The 17732-nt window shown below is 43.2% G+C and overlaps 3 protein-coding genes across 3 annotated transcripts in view; all 3 read right to left on the bottom strand.

Annotated features, from left to right (window-relative positions):
• The window catches only part of lrrc31 (leucine rich repeat containing 31), a 7337-nt gene extending 756 nt beyond the window's left edge, over positions 1-6581 (bottom strand). Inside the window, exons 1-10 of the mRNA XM_078291450.1 lie at positions 6535-6581; positions 6255-6312; positions 5357-5545; positions 4053-4196; positions 2897-3064; positions 2449-2613; positions 1705-1908; positions 1049-1216; positions 755-919; positions 385-540 (exon numbers count right to left, since the gene is read on the bottom strand). Of these exons, the coding sequence (XP_078147576.1) occupies positions 385-540; positions 755-919; positions 1049-1216; positions 1705-1908; positions 2449-2613; positions 2897-3064; positions 4053-4196; positions 5357-5545; positions 6255-6267 (1372 nt within the window). The 5' untranslated portion in view covers positions 6268-6312; positions 6535-6581. The remainder of the gene's footprint in view (positions 1-384; positions 541-754; positions 920-1048; positions 1217-1704; positions 1909-2448; positions 2614-2896; positions 3065-4052; positions 4197-5356; positions 5546-6254; positions 6313-6534) is intronic.
• A 976-nt stretch (positions 6582-7557) lies between these two features.
• On the bottom strand, positions 7558-16707 carry eif2s3 (eukaryotic translation initiation factor 2, subunit 3 gamma). The gene is made up of 12 exons (XM_071904385.2): positions 16566-16707; positions 15225-15288; positions 13898-14025; positions 13002-13123; positions 12041-12135; positions 11720-11878; positions 11095-11229; positions 10350-10444; positions 9910-10054; positions 9201-9370; positions 8606-8778; positions 7558-8039 (listed from the first exon to the last, which is right to left on the bottom strand). The coding sequence occupies exons 1-12, from the start codon at positions 16632-16634 to the stop codon at positions 7976-7978; spliced, it is 1419 nt and encodes a 472-aa protein (XP_071760486.1). The 5' UTR covers positions 16635-16707; the 3' UTR covers positions 7558-7975.
• Positions 11091-17732, bottom strand: part of LOC139915702 (diamine acetyltransferase 1-like) — a 52473-nt gene continuing 45831 nt past the window's right edge. Inside the window, exon 7 of the transcript XR_013507934.1 lies at positions 11091-11102. The gene's annotated coding sequence lies outside the window, so the exon portion shown is untranslated. The remainder of the gene's footprint in view (positions 11103-17732) is intronic.

Raw genomic sequence — 17732 nt, 5'->3', positions numbered from 1 at the left:
AGTCTAGTGAAGAGCTAATGTATCACCATGCTGAATACTGGAACAATAAAACTGCTTTGGCATCTGCTGTTTCAGCTTGAGAACAAAGCTTTTTAGCCTTCGCTCGCTTGTAGTATCATCCTCCATCTCTGAGCAGATAAACATGTGAGTATGTTGGGGGATTAGGAGAGTCTTAAACTCCAGTGGGTATGGAGTTTTTGTTCCAAAACAGAGAACAGGCCAAAAAATGAGTTTCAAATCCAGAAATCTTAGCAACAGGCCAATTTTTTCATCTGAACTGAAGTGAATTCAAGCAGACCGGACGTGCAGCAATTGAACTTGATCTTTGAGTGTGTGTGTGTGTGTGTGTGTGTGTGTGTGTGTGTGTGTGTGTGTGTGTGTTACCTAGGTGATGCAGGTCATCAGTGGTGAGCTGGCAGCTGCTGAGGCGGAGCTCCAGGATGACTGACGGCTGCAAAGCGTCCAATAGCAGCGCTAAGCGACCGCCAACCACCTTACACCAGGAAACATCCACACTGCTGAGGTACGGCACGGCCAGAGCTGAGACACACACACACACACACACACACACACACACACACACACACACAAAGCAAAAAGTACTTTATGAATATTGTTAATTGTTTTGAGTAGTAGTAGTAGAAGTAGTATTACTAATAATAGCAGTAGTAGCAGGAGAAGTATGAGTAGTAGTAGCAGTAGTAGTAGTAGTAGCAGTAGTAGTAGTAGTAGTAACATCAGTAGTATCTGGTACCCAGTGCAGTGAAAGACTCGTCAGTCAGGCTGCAGCTGTTGAGCGGCAGCCGTCTCATCTGTGTCAGTGGGAGGGCGGAGACTAGCATGTGGACCACGCCCCCTGCCTCCTGATTGGACGACACATCCAGCTGCGTCAGCTCAGGAAGAGAAGGAAGCACCTGGCCTGGAGACGAGGCAACAGGCTTACCTGATGAGTCTATCAATTCAGTTCAATTCAATTCAATTCAATTCAGTTCAATTCAATACATATCAGTACATTTACTTGTCAAAGCACACACTAACACACACTCACTGAGGGCTTCCAGGTCAGTGTGTGTGAGGCAGCAGAGGTGAAGGTCCAGGCTCTCCAGGTGTGTGAGGTGAGCCAGGTGGAAGGTGAGTTGGGACAGTCCTCCAGACAGGCTTCTGTTACAGGACAGGTCCAGCTCACGCACTGAGGGGAGGTAACGGAGCGAACCGCCTGCAGGAGGCGGGGGAGACGGAAGTGTTGACAGTTCACAAACCAGTAATGTTCTTGTACTTATGCATTTTAGGTATTTACCAGTGCACAGAATCTGACATAGCTATCCCATATGGTACAACATATAATAATCTGCTGGTCTCAGGTAGATACAGACCAGGTGTGGCTCATTAACTGTCAGGGAGGAACAAAAACCTAAAATCCTAAAAACCTAAATTAAAAGAATCTAGTTTGAACTCTGTCCTCTCATTCTTTTAGAATTGCATGGGAACAACTTTTCTAACAAGTAATTCAATAACTTTTATTCTGAGTCTATTTTAAATGAGCTACTTTTTACTTTTACTCAAGTAGATTTTTACACCGTTAATTTTAATTCTTCTTAAGTAAAATTTACAATAATTAACAATACTTCTAGTTGAGTAGACTACTTCTAGTGCTCTTTCCACCATTGCCAGATAGCATGTCATATGTGGAATGAAATCACAAACCGAGGGCGTGGAGGCTGGCTGGCGTCAGCCCGCAGGCCTGCAGCCTCAGTGTGGCGAGGGAGGCGGCGTGACAGAGCGAGGAGGCCAGCTGACCGAAACCCCCGGACCCGACCGGCTCCGGCTCCGGCTCCGGCTCCCCCGTCAGCAGAGAGTTACAGGACACATCCAGCACACACAGTCTGGGCAGGGACACCACTATTCCCCCTGGGAGGGACAGACAGGACACAAATATTACACAGACCAGATAATACAGAAGCTATTGTAAAGTATTAAAGTCCCCATGAAATGAACTCTCATTACTTTTTCTTCAGAAATCAGAGTATTTTTCATGCTCATGCTGCACTAGTAGGTGTAAATATAAATTCCAACCAATAAAACCATCACAGATTTTTGAACAGTCCGACCCCTTTCTCTCCCTGACTCATATGCCATTGGTTTACACTTTTGATTGATCCCTCACTGCATTATGCCCCGCCCCAACATCCTGTTTCACCAGGAAATACATCAAATCAAGGAAGTAAAGATGCCGTTTTATTGGGTCTTTAAAGGAAAATGTAATAACAGACAGTAGACAATGTAATAACTTGTCAAAATCTAATAAAATATCCTTCCGAATTGGTTGAAGATGTAATCAATCCTGTTAGTGTAATAAATTCCCAGATAATATAATGTACATTTTGACAAGCTACTGCATCATCAGTGGCTGCAGTCCTGAAGAAAACACATCGCTCATGCTTCTGTTACCGAGCGCAGCGGCGTCAGCGGCGGTCAGCTGGCAGGACACCAGGTGGAGCTCCCTCAGCGGGGGGTGGAGTTTACCCAGCAGGCCTTGCAAAGCCCCGCCCCCGACGCCGCCGTTCCAGGACAAGTCCAGGATCTCCAAGAGGGGGACGCACGCAAGAGCCTCACCTACACACACACACACACAGATACGATTAATTCCAAAGAACTTGAAGTTTATTTGCCCTGAGATGAACTAACAAACGTTTTCCTGCAGGTGAAATTACAAAAATTTGATGACAAACGAAGACGACTGATTAGGTAACAGAATCTAAATCTGAACAAAACACAGCATGGTGGCAAATGACAGAATGATGAGATGCATAAAATTAAAATTAAAATGCATAAAAATAAAATAAAATAGCACTAATGCACAGAAAAGCGAACAGAAAATCTCTGTGTTTAGCCCCACCCAGAGCAGTGAGGTCATCAGCGTTCAGCCTACAGCTGCAGAGCCTCAGGGTCCTGACCCCGCCCACAGGCTGCAGGTGAGAGGTCAGCGCCCGCAGAGATCCACCAATCAGATCGTTCCAGGAGAAGTCCATCTCCTCCAGCTGAGGCAGACAGTGGAGCAGCGAGGCTGAAGGGAGAGAAGGCAGACTAATGACACTCTGCTGCAGGCTTCCACTGATATGGACTTTTGATGATACTGATATTTTTGGGTTGAACCTGCAGATATTATCTTTAAGTTGACAATTTTCATGCAAAAAAACAAAGATTCTGTGTTTTCTCCAGAAGTTTCCTCCCAGCAGGTGGAAAAGCCTCTGAAGCAACATTTAGTTCAGTGGTTGCTAATCCTGAGAGTCTGCAGGTTTTCACTCCAAATAAAAAAAGAAAAAATAGGGAATGGAAGAAGAGGAAGAAAGATGTTTTTATATATTTATTTGTCTGCACACTTGTATGTTTTTCATGTTTATTTGTCTGTATACTTTTAAATAGGCCCCTCGCTCTTATGTAAATTCTGCGTTTAGCGAGAATATAATAAATTCAACTTCAACTTAAAATCAGCTGCTGTAGTGTTTGGTTGGGACCTGCAGACCAAGTGACTGAGACACTAAAACTCTCCACTGAAACCAATACAAATACATTTTTTTTGCGGTGTGCTGGTTCCCACAACACACTGGAATGATTTCTTTACTCAGATTGACTGACCTATCTGTGATTTTTATTAAAAGACCAATATTGACCCAATATTATTATTATTAACCCTAGAAAGTAGATGAGACTACTAAAAAATTACAAGGATTCAGTTTCCCCCAGAATTGTATTCTCTGAAACAGCATTTAGACCTCCATGGGACAGTAAAACTCTCCACTGAAACCCAGACTAATGAAACCCTTAGGTCATATCCTCACCTCCATCATATGGGCAGAGGACAACATTGATTGGCTGATAGACTTTGTTTATTAAAAGTCCAGTATCGGCTCAATATATCAGTCTAACCCTACTGTATTGATCCACAGAATCAGTGATTACAACCTGGGTCTTCCACTCTTCTTCTCTTCTTCACTTTGACACTTCTCTATGTGTGTGTGTGTGTGTGTGTGTGTGTGTGTGTGTGTGTTCACCCAGCTCCAGCAGGTCAGTAGCAGTGAGGTCACAGTGAGCCAGGCCGAGGCTCCTGCTGTCGGCTCTCTTCCCCAGCCGCTGCAGGAAGACGCTCACTCTGCCCCAGCCGGCGTCCCGCTCGCTCTCCGCCGGCTCCCCCGCTCCTGGAACACTCAGCGCTTTATACTTATACTATATATACTTAACTGTCATGTGTTACAGTTCTTCTCTTTCCTCAGCTGGTCCTCCTTAGGTTTTTTCCACTTAGTTTTAACATGGGGGTTATTTGGCTCTTGACCGCCATGAAAACCAGAATATAAACTACACACCAAGATCGGATGCAGCTGGACGAGTTTGTAGCGTTTGGATTTTTACTTGCCATTCATTTGAATGAGGCAAGAAAATAACCTGAAAGCTGACATTTAACACGTTGGTGAACAGATTCAACAACAGATCCTGCTCTGTGATTTTCAGCTGAGTGTGGGTCCAACGTTTTAGAACAGAATTTCGCTGAACAGCATTTTTATTGATAGAAGAAAACATAGTGGAAGGATACCATTTAGGAGAGATAGTTCCTGTTTGGGAGACCGGATCTACTTTTATTTTTAAATACTAATTTTAGTGTAAAATCAAGAATAGAAATGCAAAATGATGACTGACCAATTACTGCTTTATTGTCTTAAAAGCGGGATCTGTTGTTGAATCTGTACGCAGTCCAGCTGCATCTGATCTTGGTAATCTAGCAGATTATATTCTGGTTTTCATGGCGGTTAAGTGCCAAATATGTTAAAAATGGAATATTGCTTTAAGCGTGGAAAACACCTTCTGCACACTTTATCAAAGCAAAAATGTTTTTAATTTAAAGAGCAACTGAAGCCTAGACTGCTTTTGTGAGTTTGCTGCCATCTAATGGTTAAAAGCGTGCTATTGCCATCTGCTATTGGCTGGTCTTTGGTGCCAGGTGATGTCACCACCTGTTGTACTCTAGAAGGTGACATCACCTGACACCAAAGATCAGCCAATAGCAGATGACAATAGCACACTTTTAACCATTAGACCCATTTAACAAACTCTCTCCTCTCTCTCTCTGTTTCCTCCTCTCGCTCTCTCCTTCCTCCTCACCTGAACTCTCTCTCTCCTCTCTCTCTCTCCTCTCTCTCCTCTCTGTCTCCTCTCTCTCTCTCTCTCCTCACCTGAAGTCTCTCCTCTCTCTCTCTCTCTCTCTCTCTCCTCACCTGAACTCTCTCTCCTCTCTCTCTCTCTCCTCACCTGAAGTCTCTCCTCTCCTCTCTCTCTCTCTCTCTCTCTCTCTCTCCCTCCTCACCTGAACTCTCTCTCTCCTCTCTCTCCTCTGTTGTCTCTCTGTCTTCCGGAATCCCTCCCCGCTCTGAGGGGCGAGACAGGAAGCGGACGGACAGCTTCCTGTCTGCGGCCGTGCGTTTCCTGCGGATCTGGTTCATGATGACGTCGAGCGGGGAGCGCCTCTGGCCCGTGTCCCGCCCCCGCTGCCCATCTGACCAATGAGAAGCAGGGAAGAAGAGTTTGATTGTGACATGAGATTCCCACAGTTTGAATTAGCTGACATCTCTTACAAAATGATTGATAGGACAAAATTACAGCACATTTATGGTACTTCTCAAAGCGTTAATTAGTAGAGTTTTTCAATTATCTGTATTTTAAAGATATTGAATAAACTTAAGGTAACAATTTTTTTATTCAAAATGTATATATAGCATTTTGGAGTAAAACTCGCTCTGGCTATGTGTTATTAAGCTTTTGGGAGGTGTGATAAGACAAAAATATGAAACAATATAAAATTTCTGGTATAATTTAAAATGAATTATATCTATATTAAAACAGCTGCATGTCCAATGAGGACGCAGGTGCATGGGTTTCATTCATGTGATGTAATGCAGTAATGAATTTGCATGGACCAGATGCAATGCACTCTGCAATGATGCAAAACATGTCAGCTGCAAATCATGTGCGATGTATTTCCTTTAAGTTTTAGCTCGGTATTTTAGTATCTTTATCTGATTTATAGATTTGTAAATAGATTGGTAAATATACAAATAGGTGACTGGGTTATCTAGATAGATTATATAGGAAAATATCGATCAATGATCTGTGTAATATTCCTATAAGGACTTGTAGATTTGCTGATGTAATATTTGTACGGTGTCATTCTAAAAGTTACAGGATTTCTGTAGTTGACTTCTTACCTGCAGACTCCATGTTAGTTTGACCAGCAGCCGCTGCAGAGTCGAGCTTCACAACAGTCTGCTGGTCAGAGACAGAGACATCAGCTGCAGCGTAATGCTCAACAAAAATATTAAATCAGTTTATTTATTGGCACTCGTCCTGGCGATGCATTCACGCCTTGTTCTGCTCCAGATGAGTGAATACAGAGACGGTAGGAAGTGATTTGATCGGATCGCGGCTCTTAGTAAATTCAACATTAGTGCTGATATCTGAGACTTTAAAAAACAAAAAGTACTTTACCTGTAAAGTATCTCGAGCAGAGAATATACAGCTCTACTGTAGCCTAGTTAGACACCTGCGTGACGTCATGTCCCGTGGTCGTCAGGTGGATCATCCCGGAAGTGCTACAACACCTTTGGTAAATAGGCTCGAGCCATCACTGACTGGTTATTGATTACATTGAATCTATGGATTCTCGTACCTTATTTCATATTGAGGAAACCAATTGGGATATTATTATAATATGCAGGTTCAATACTTTACAATACTTTAGTAGATTCTTTTAAATAAAGAACATTGGACATTTTTTTTAAGAAGTTCATGTTGAAGCAAATGTTTCCAATATGGATATTATTTACTCAAGAAAACTACACAAGAAAACTAACATATAAATATTCTAAGGGTTGAAATGAAAGGCTGATAGGATTAAATAGTTTACCCACTTGTCAACTATTGACTATAACTACCTCTATGCTTCTTATTTTCAAAACAAATATAAAGCAAATGATAATGTAATAGCTGCTGGATATTGTTAACCTGTCAAAATGTAATAAAAATGTCCCTCAGAATGAGTCGAAAATCTTAAAAACAAATGAAATTAAAAAAAAAACTTTTCACATTACTCTATAAAGAATGTAACATCAGAATTTAGTCAAACAATGTAACAACTAGAGTTACTACATTTTTGTTCTTATGAGTTATACATACATATATATTACATTATCAGTCCACATTATTACAGGTATTATGTTACACTCCTTATAAAGCATTGCCAGTTAATGTAACAATGTGATTTTATTTTATTGGATTATCTGGTAAATTCATTTCATTAACAGGTTTTATTACATTTCCAACCCGTTCAGAGTGACATTTAAAAATGATCCGGCAGTTATTACATCATCAGCTGCAACAATGCATTTTCAAATAAATGACAGCCGAAAAGCAAAACTCAAAGAAGAGAACATTTCTTCCAAATGTATTTTATTAGATTTGACTGAAAGCTGTAGACAGTACAGCATTACCTCTGCACTGCACCCCCCCCCCTCCCCCTCCCCCTCCCTCTCCCTCCCTGTGATGTAGAAACCAGACCAGAGGCTTATTCTGAAGCTGCAGCACCTGCTAACATGAAATATATGACAGGTCAGATCACCAGCCTGAATAAGCCTCTGGACCCGCTCCGACAGCGGCTCCTCCCTGCTGCGCCCCTGGAGGCTGTTGTTAGTCTAAAGGCCTCCTCTCCTCTCCTCCTCTCTTCTTCCTCTGCAGTGAAACGGGGTCGCTGCAAAGGAAGGAGAGCGTGCGGAGCGAGGAGGCGTCTTTAAACTACTGAGCTGTCCCGTCCCGTCTGTCTGCTTCCTTCCCTCCCCTCTGTCCTCCTCCTGTATGAAAAGAGTGTGATGGTCGTGTGGTCCGGCCGACGGGAGCATCGCCGCGGCGACGCAAACGTCCTGGTTTGTTCGTCTCAGTCGTCGTCCACCGTGGGTGTGATGGTCACGCCCCTCCTGATCTGGCCCCAGCCAATCAGACTGAAGGAGGAAAGGGAAGAGTCAGATAAACATGACATACCAATCAATCCAGCATGCAATTAATCATTAAAACTCTGTCTGACCTGTAAAGGCCCAAATGCACTAGAAAAGATTACTGCAATTACATAATTTGACACTCAGACTTGATGTTTTATTGTCTTTAAGATATGTGCATGCCACCTACTTTCCTAAACAGATTTAGACCCTGCTCAATTGATTTCCTCAATAAAAATGCTAAGAAATAGCTAAAAACCTGAGTTCTTATTTGAACAATACAAGATTTTAAAGATTTTCAATTCCTTAAAATTGATAGATACCAAAGATCTGTAATCATAGGTATGCTGCCCTATAAGGAAAAAGGGCAGTAATCTCAAAACTGAGATTTTGTCTTTTTTTTAAGTTTGCGTCAGGTCTGATGAGGATAAGACGATAAAGAACAACCTCTTACAAAGTCAGCAAATCACATTTTCAGAGCTCTGACAAGTCAAGTGACTTGGCGGTTAAAAGAAAAAGCAAACACTTCTCTGCCTTTTCCCTCTGCAAGGTGCATCAGGATCCTTTCTTACCGCCAGTGTTTCTCCACTCGGCGACTCAGAGCGATCTTCTCTCCCACCTCTGTGCAGACCGGGTTGGTGAGGACGATCTTGGCCAGATCGGCCTTGACGGCGCTGACGCGGCCGCCCGTCGACAGCGAGCCGATGTTCACCATCAGCACCTCGTTCTTCGACAGCTTCTGGACCTGCAGGGACGAAAATACACACAGGATGATGTCACATGCTCTCTGTTAATCCAACTGTCCTTTAAAAAGAAATCAGCCCAAAACTTCATTTAGTTCCTTGTTGAATCTCAGTGTCACTATTGTGTATGAGTGTATTGTAGTAAATACCAAGGAGACTGGGTTTGAAAAGTAAAAAACATTTCTTTTCTGATACAACAGGGTGTCTGCAAGTTTCATCTAGATAAATCTAAGACTCTTCAAAACCTTTTTAATGCCAGTAAGAATGAAATAAAGACCCATTTCGCCACTGAAATGATCTTGAAAATGGGGAAAAAAAACAGACCTGAATGACTAGTCTGATTTCTCACCTGCAGACACCCTGCACAAAAGTGAAGTGTTTGCCCCCTGGGGACTGACTACATTTCCCATGATGCCCTGCTCACCTTGGCGGCCTTCTTGTCTCCCTCTGTGCGGACTCCCAGCAGCCTCCTGAGCAGGAAGTAGGAGATCTCCAGCTCGGTGAAGATCTCCGGCAGCGCTCCGACGGCTCCCAGCACCTGACCCACCATACGATCCGCTCTGCACAGCGTCGGGTCGATCTTAGTGCCCACACCTGCATGCACACACACACACACACACACACACACAGTAAGTCATGGACAACAACAATGGAGGAAAGCAGGAAGAAATGAAAGAAGAGAGTCATCAAGATGACTGACAGGTGTTCGGGTCGGGATCTTGACCAACTGAAGGGGAGATGGGCGGGGCTAACAATACACTTCACGGTCGAGGAGAAAAGTTGCATATTGTAGCTTCAACAGCATCACTAGAACAGTTTTCTGTCACTGAACATTTCTAAAGTCAGAGGTTTTCTGTCACAGTGTGCATGGCTTTGTTACAAGTAGATCAGACTACTGCAAAGGCCTCTTTAATCTTTAATATGTCTTTCAAAAAAAATGTAAAAACTGCAGTGCGGATGCAGCTGATTCATAATGCTGGATTTGAACCTAACTGGCTGGTGTCAGCAGTCATGTGCATGATTAAAACAATAAATTTCTCCTCCTCGAGAGCCAAGAGGAATTTCTCTGCCTCTCCATCACAGACGAGCCACAGCTTACGCACCAAGATAAATGTAAGTAAATGCGGTCGTACCGATAAGGCCTCCGGGTGCAGCGTACTGCAGGTCGTTGTGCTCGGCGAACAGAGAGACGATCTTGGAGAAGATGGGTTTGCACATCAGCTTTCCTTCCTGGTCCTTGGACACGATGCCTGGACGCACCTCCAGCTCCTGACCCACCTGGAGGACAGACAGACACAGTTGGTAGAGTGTGGCAATTATGATACATTCACACCGCAGAGCTTCATGCTCATATCTGAACTGACTTTTTGGATCCTGTTCATATCTACTCTATAAACCCATATTCGATACCAATATGAAGTGACAGCGATGTTGAAAAGACACACAAAGTAACCCTAAGAAAATACATCACATTCATTTTTCTACCTAGCCTGCTCCTGATCGTTTCAAACCGGGCTACCCACATTTAAGTTTTTATTTTGAGGCATCTCCCAAAATACAAAACAAGTCTTACCTTCAGCACTCCCTTCAGGATGCTGCCTCCTGCCACTCCTCCTTTCAGGTCATCAACTTCACAGCCAGGCTTGTTCACATCAAACGATCGGATGACTGAAACGTAGAAGATTGAAGACGTTAACACACACACACACACAGTCAGCGGGTTTCATAGAGAAAAAACAAAGATCCAAGCCGCTCTTCTCATTGGACAAGTTGAGGTAAGACGTTGGGGAGAGGTTGCGGGGGTTTATTTCTTTCCAACAGTGACAATTTAAAAACAACTGGGAGGTAAGAAATTTATGTCTGCTGACAGAAAGCAGCTATAAAGGGACTAGTGAACAGCACAGACGATTGTTAAAACCCATACAAAAAAGAACTACAGTATAAAACTCTTGCTGTTGCAATCAGTTTTCCCTAAGATCTTTGCTGGGACAGTTTAGGGATTTTCATGTCAGAAATTCTACAAGGACACAAAAACTAAACCCCTCCGACAGAAAGTAGCTGAAAGAGACTAGAGACTGGATCATCTATGATGGTTATAAAACCGGATTTGACTCACTAACTGAAAATCTTTCAGGTAGCATCTTTAAAAGGACTTTACTGCCTAATGCATAACATAAGGTTTATGTGTTTTGCATAAGAAATAAAGGCTTGTGAAGTTTTGTAATGAGAGAACTGTCTTGAATCTTCCTTTTTCCTAATATTGTCTGTGTAATTCCTGATTTCTGTGTAGTGAGATCTGTGTGTGTGTGTGTTCTCACCGATGAGCCTGGGCTCGGAGATGAAGTCTCTGATGGGCACTGGGATCTTTTTGACGATGTACTCACACACCACCTCGATGTTGTACTTCAGCTGGGCCGAGATGGGAATGATGGGAGCGCCCTCCGCCACCGTGCCTGCAGGGAGGAGAGCAGCGGGGAAACGTTACGCATGACATCAGCTTCAGAGAAACAGTGGGGAAAGTGAATGAGTAACATGCACTCGAGCAAGGCACTTGACTCCCAACTGTGCTCAGTCAGATAAAGGTAATAAACAAAAAACATGCAAACACACACTATGAAAATAGTATGGCAACTACTTTCTAAAACAAAAGGACTTCGAGGAACCTTTAGGGGTTTCTCAGATTAAAGTATTCATGCATCTTGACTGTAATTCCACAATCCTCTAACATGCGGGGGTTCTTCAAGGCACCTTTGATATTTTTGATTATTTTTCAGAGTGAGGAACCCAAAGGTGCTTTGGATCTTAAAGAACCCCCAAATGAATCCCAGTCTTTATAGTGTAGATACACTGGGCGAAATCAATCAAGATAGTTCAACCAAATTAGATGACAAACATGACAAATTCGGGCCATAACTCATTCACACACACACACACACTGCTCACCCTGTACGAAGGCGAGGATCTGCTCGTACTGCTCTTTGGCCTGGCTCTCCTTCACCAAGTCGATCTTGTTCTGCAGGATCAGGATGTGCTTCAGCTTCATGATCTCTATGGCAGCCAGATGCTCCGACGTCTGGGGCTGAGGACACGACTCGTTACCCGCTGCCGGACAGAAGGACAAGACAGTCAGCAGACTTGTTTGTGAGATGCCGCTAGTCATTAACATGAAAATCGAGTCAAAGTTTGCCCCTTATTCACAAGGCTTGTCAAGAAGGAGAGAGACAGTCGCAAAGGCCGGTTACGGTTCAGCGGCTGAAGTCTCACCGATCAGCAGGAGGGCTGCGTCCATGACGGCGGCTCCGTTCAACATGGTGGCCATCAAAATGTCGTGACCGGGACAGTCCACAAACGACACGTGTCTGAGAGAGAGAGACCAACAGATGGCTGCTGTTACTGTCAAAACCCCACTGAGGCATGAACAAGGCCAAGTACAAAGTCCATCAACAGGGACGACAGCAGCGATGTGTCAAATTAAGGATGAATGCACAGATACAAAAGGAGAGTTTCAGCCAAGCATTCTGATTGGTCAAAGATTCCTTCCAACTGTGCTCATAATTCACATAAAGCATGACGAGGAATGATTTATTGATTACTTTGCCAACTCTTGTGGTAACCAGAGGGTGTGTCAGTGATCTTTCTTGCTTTCTCCTGTTTTTTATTCTTATGCATGTATCCTACTTTGGAGAAACCTTTCCAGTCAGTACACACTGTCCCAACTGCACCCATAACAAAAGTAAAGAGCGCCCACTTTGCTCCATTACTGAGGAAAATCAAAGCTCTAATGTCAAAACAGTTAACAGTTGGGTATCTCAGATCAATCAGGCACTCTGTAGCCTTCACTTTTTACAGGCAGAAATGTTACATAAACACAAACCAGTCTGAATACATTGTCTCAGCACGTCTAAAAATGTCTCCCCAAGAAGCCCAGATGGTGGCAGGGTGGCCTTGTCCCGTCACAGGAAGGTCACACGTTTGATTCCTACAACAGCAGTGTGTCCTGTCCTGGAGCAAGAAACCGAACCTCTGCCTGCTCACTCAAATTAAGTGTAAGAAATTAACTTTTCCCATAGTGGCTGATGATGAACCCACTTTCACCATTTTACAGCCAAACTGATTACAAGAGAAAGAAAAAGTGGCTGGGAGAGAACTTACCAGCCAAAAGCTTAATGGCTAAAACATAAATCAGAGTATTTTGAATGAGATCCACCTGTATCTCCAGTCTTACCTGACCAGTTTGAAGTTGCCCTTGGTGCCGGAGATGTCTGTGGAGAACTCATCAGGAGTGCTGCTGCCACACGACCTGTAGCACTCCGGCCTGGGACAGCTGGGGTCGTCCAGCTTGTACACCTGGGACAGCGGGAAAAAAAGACAGATGGAGGATGAATACAGAGGGAGGATGAAGGGATGAAGTGAAGAGAAAAGATAGAAGTGATGATTAGCATCTCCAAAAGAGTCTGTGATGAGTCACTGTCATCAACATATTCCAGTCAAAGCTGTAATCTGGGACTTCTTTCCAGTAATAAATAGTTATTTTATCCATCTGGACTGTGGAGTCAGGTTACACAATACCAACTGGCAGGACTGGAGGCTGCCAGGCTGGAGACGCTCTCCATAGACCGCTATTGAAATTTTTGACCTGGTAGGACGAAAGTCTGCTACCTATCCAGCTAATATTAGCTGAGTAGCTAGTCAGCATAACATCCGACCCAAGGAGCTTACATTGAAAATAATTTCTGGCCAACCTGACTGATGTGTTACTGTCAAGTTGCAGTATTTACACCATCATAAGCGATGTTATTGCCTAATTTCATAACAAAAGTTACAGTCACTAAAAGTCAAATTACCTGGTCCAGGGATTTTTACTAGAGTGGGAACTGTTTATTGGTGAGCCACACTGACTGCTACACCTTCTTTGATTATATAACTGAATATAATACTTCTGTGGTTGTTTGGTTGTAGTCTGTGCATCACTTCAAATACTTTTCACCACCAGAGAGAGAGACAAAGCAGGGAAATCGGGGAAATCCTGGACTTCATCTTCAAACTAAACACACAGGCAGAGAGGCAGAGGCAGGAACGGCCCGTTCACCCCTCAGCTAAACGCTCCTCAGTGCTGCTTACCTTAGCGTTGGCATAGCCGAGCTTGATGGTAATGTTCCTCTCCAGCTCATTCTTGAACCTGACAGTGTGCACGCCGGAGATGGCCTTCACCACTGTGGACTTGCCGTGGGCCACGTGACCGATGGTTCCTGGAGGAGGAGGGGAGGGGAGGCGGAGGGAAGAGGTTGGCACAGCTGTCAAAGGAGGCGGTCCAGGCAGGGCAGGAAACTCATCTGCTCTGCACACCCGTCATGACGGCTGCAGTACCAATACGTGCCAATCTGCCCGTCTCGATTTGTATTGCTGAGAGCGTCACATCAAGCTCCACTGTGAATTCTGGCAGTGGAATGCAGCTTTCACAAAGGACGTGATAAATCCACCCCTGTGCTCCAAAACCCATTATTTCCAATGGCTTGTAGTGCTAATGATTGAATGAATGAATGAATTTTCAAACCCTACAGAAACGACAAGGAAGCAGCCGGCCAGGAAGGGAAAGAAAACGGAGATAAAATTGATTCTAGCAGTATCAGAATTTCCCAAAATGATACAACACAAGTATGAAGTTGTATAGAGAGATCAGTAGAAAAGCTCTGTCCTGGAAGCAAGTGGGCAGCAGTGGAGATGAGTCATCTATGACCACTGGATGTCATATTTTCAGCTGCCTAGGCAATATTCCACATTTAGCAAGATAATAAACTAGGAATCTGGCTTTATTCACACTACCCGGACTTCCTCAAACATCTAGTCAAGAGCTGCGCTGTAACAAACTGTATCGTATCTGAAAGACGCTTCATGCTCCTTTGGTTATCAACAAACATACATACACCCCTTGGAGAACAAGATGTTTTCAAAATCATTTGGATATGGTAAACTGGCCATAAATGTGGTCCACACAGCTGCAATTACCTCAAGAAAATGTCAACTTTTATAGCGGGTTCACCTGTTATTCATAGAGAAGTAGCAGTAGAGCCTGCACACTGTAAACTCCATTCATACACCTTTATTAGATTTTCAAGACAACGTTTAGATCTGACATGGATCTTCGTCAGGTCAACCGGAGCAAATAAATTCTTAAAAACATTACCAAGTTTCAGCAAGGAGTCTGCCGTGACTTGTGCTCTCATACAAAGAGAGACAGGCATGCATCTGGTGTATATACTCCAGTCATTTTGGCTATTTTTCCAGCCACATGGATTTTTTTTTTTTTTAAATGGAAACCATCGTCCAAATTGGTCAGCAGGCAGCCAAAGCCAAAACTGACTGGCAATTTCCCAGCCTGGTAAACAGATGGTGGTACGATGATAGCGTAGAGCGAGGAAAGTAAGGTGTGGGCTAACGGTTTACTTACCAATATTGATGGTGGCCTGTCTGCTGATGATCTCTGGAGAGAGCGGGGTCAGTGTAGACACATCCTGACAACAGAACAACACAGGAGGCTCGTCACACACTGGACACACCACAGGCTTTGGCAGTGAGTCTGTGTGAATAGGACAACACTCCCTTTCATCTGGGAGGTGAATGGGCCCTGGTGACACTGGAATAGGGCTGGGCCATATGGTTGATATGGATTTTTTCCCCTGATATCGATATATATCACGATATGGCTCACGTACGCAAAAATCACACGTTAAATAATCAACTTAATGTTCATCCCATTGACCCGAATCATGGTAATGTTAGGTGTGATGTCAAACAAAACTGAAATTTTCAAATAATATTCCTACCATACCTCATTTTGTCAGTTTTAAAATAAAATGTGCTTGTTATCATCAGTTTAGACAGCAGAACTGTGTGTCAGAAGAATTGTGTGTCTAACCCTAACCTAAAATCATCATATCATCACCATATGGTTCCACTGAAAGACGATAAGTGATAATATTGATCGCCCCACCCTACACTGGAAACACATGAACCATGTACTTGACATGGGAAAATAGCAAACATAACTCTACCTATTTTCCATGTGTAATTCACTGTATTTTAAAGGGGAGAGAGCCAGGGCAGAAGCTTTCCATTGCATTGAAAGAGTATTTTTTTCAATGCCCATGACAATAAACTTGATTACATAATGAGGTCTTGTTGTTTGTGTAACATGTGTGCCAATATGTACTTATTACAATATAAACAAAAGCATTTATTCATGTTCTTTCCCCTAAAAAGAGCCCATCCTCCTGTATTGTACATCCGTTTGATACCACTATAATTGCTATGAATTTATGTCATACAGACTCATGTCAGACTAAAATTGGGGGGTTACCCTCCACATCCCTGCTTTTGTCACCAGCATCACCAGTAAAAATCCCAGTATATGCATTTAAAATGGTGAATGACATAATAGTGCTAAAGCTAGGAGCTAACAGACTGAACCAACTGACATTTCCTGAACACCCGGTGCTAGATAACGGTGACAGCGACTGCTACTGCGCTGTAAAGACATTTCATAAACCCACACATTTCTGGAAAACGTATACATATTTTCTTAATAGTATAGTATTATCGTGGTCGGAGAGGAAGTGTGTGTCCCGGTCTGTCCGCCCCGCCGGGCCCGACAGAGAGCAGACTCATGTGCCGGGTGGAGGACCGTTAGCTCCCTAAACACCTCAAATTCAAATTTATTCGCCCGTTTTGGCCACGAGACCGACACACCGCTACCAAAACAAACCTGTAAACCGGTTAAATGAACACTCACCAGAGTACTAAGGTCTTGTTTGGACAGGTGAGGCTGACCAAGCGTTGTACCAGACTCGTCACCCGCCATCTTGAACGAAAAAGGGAATGGAGGAGGCTGCGGCGATCGCCTGAATTACCCGATAAAACCAATTAATTTTAAATGCGGTTTGATTTGTGGGACCGGTAGGAAATCACGTCTGTTTAAAACTGACTCGTAGGTATGATTTTGTTTCGCTGACAAACAACGCAGACGTGGGTTTTCTACTCGTACGAGTAATCGAGCAGGAGAAACGGGGTCCTTTCACAACGGATGATGCAATATTTCTTATCGTAAATCACGCAGTTTATAAAATGAATAGAAGCTGCTGCTCTCTGCAAGCCGTCTACATCTGTTTATCACTATACACACTACCTGAGGTTAAATGTCTTCACTAACTTGTTAATACTCAAATAAGTAAGGAACAATTTTCGTGTCCATGTGTTGGGTCCGTCGCTTTTCAATGACGTAATCTAGCATGCTATTTGTAGTCTTCTAATGCTGTTTGTAGTCCTGTAATTCCATTTGTAATATCTATATCTATATCTATATATATATAGATATATAGATTACATTAAAAATATACAAAATATTCAAAATATACATGTAATTACGACTGTGTATTCATTTAGCTTATAATGAAGATTCTAACTGTTGTGAGCCAAATGAGCCTTGATGGAACTTTTATTTCCTATACATGTTTTTCCCCCTTTAAAAGACCTTATGCTCATATAACACTTGTTAGGTTTTATGCTATAACTTAATGTCATAACGAATTATGTCATGTTTAAATGGAGGGTGAGCTGTTTTCTGCAGATAAAAAAGTTAATAAACTGAGTTCAGCATCCTGATAATAACTGACAGTGAGCTGACAGGTGAGCTGCGTCCGGGTCTTGTGTTGATGTTGATGGACAGGCAGCTTCACTCACTGCACTCTGAGAGGGGGGAAAACAAAGAGCTCTCACTCTGATCCTTTTTCTGGGTACCGTAAATATCACTGCAGAGCAATGAGCACACCAAAGGCACAGGAAAGACCCAGCATCAAATCATCTAAAATGTTTTGGTACAAGACAGTTAATCAAGACTTTTAGGCCATGGGAAATGTATACATGATTTCCATTTATTAGAAGACAGCTATGTAGGTTATTG

The sequence above is a fragment of the Centroberyx gerrardi genome, chromosome 22 (assembly GCF_048128805.1).
Source record: "Centroberyx gerrardi isolate f3 chromosome 22, fCenGer3.hap1.cur.20231027, whole genome shotgun sequence".
NCBI lineage: Eukaryota > Metazoa > Chordata > Actinopteri > Beryciformes > Berycidae > Centroberyx > Centroberyx gerrardi.
This window is presented reverse-complemented; position numbering and strand designations above follow the sequence as displayed.

What these genes read in the sequence shown, in the direction of transcription:
- eif2s3 (XM_071904385.2), bottom strand. Translation starts at nt 16,634, where the DNA reads ATGGCGGGTGACGAGTCTGGTACAACGCTTGGTCAGCCTCACCTGTCC. An exon ending in CGCAGCCCTCCTGCTGATCG is followed by an intron (nt 11,879 to 12,040) that starts GTGAGACTTCAG and finishes TCTGTCCGGCAG; the next exon opens with CGGGTAACGAGTCGTGTCCT. An exon ending in GATCCTCGCCTTCGTACAGG is followed by an intron (nt 11,230 to 11,719) that starts GTGAGCAGTGTG and finishes TCCTCCCTGCAG; the next exon opens with GCACGGTGGCGGAGGGCGCT.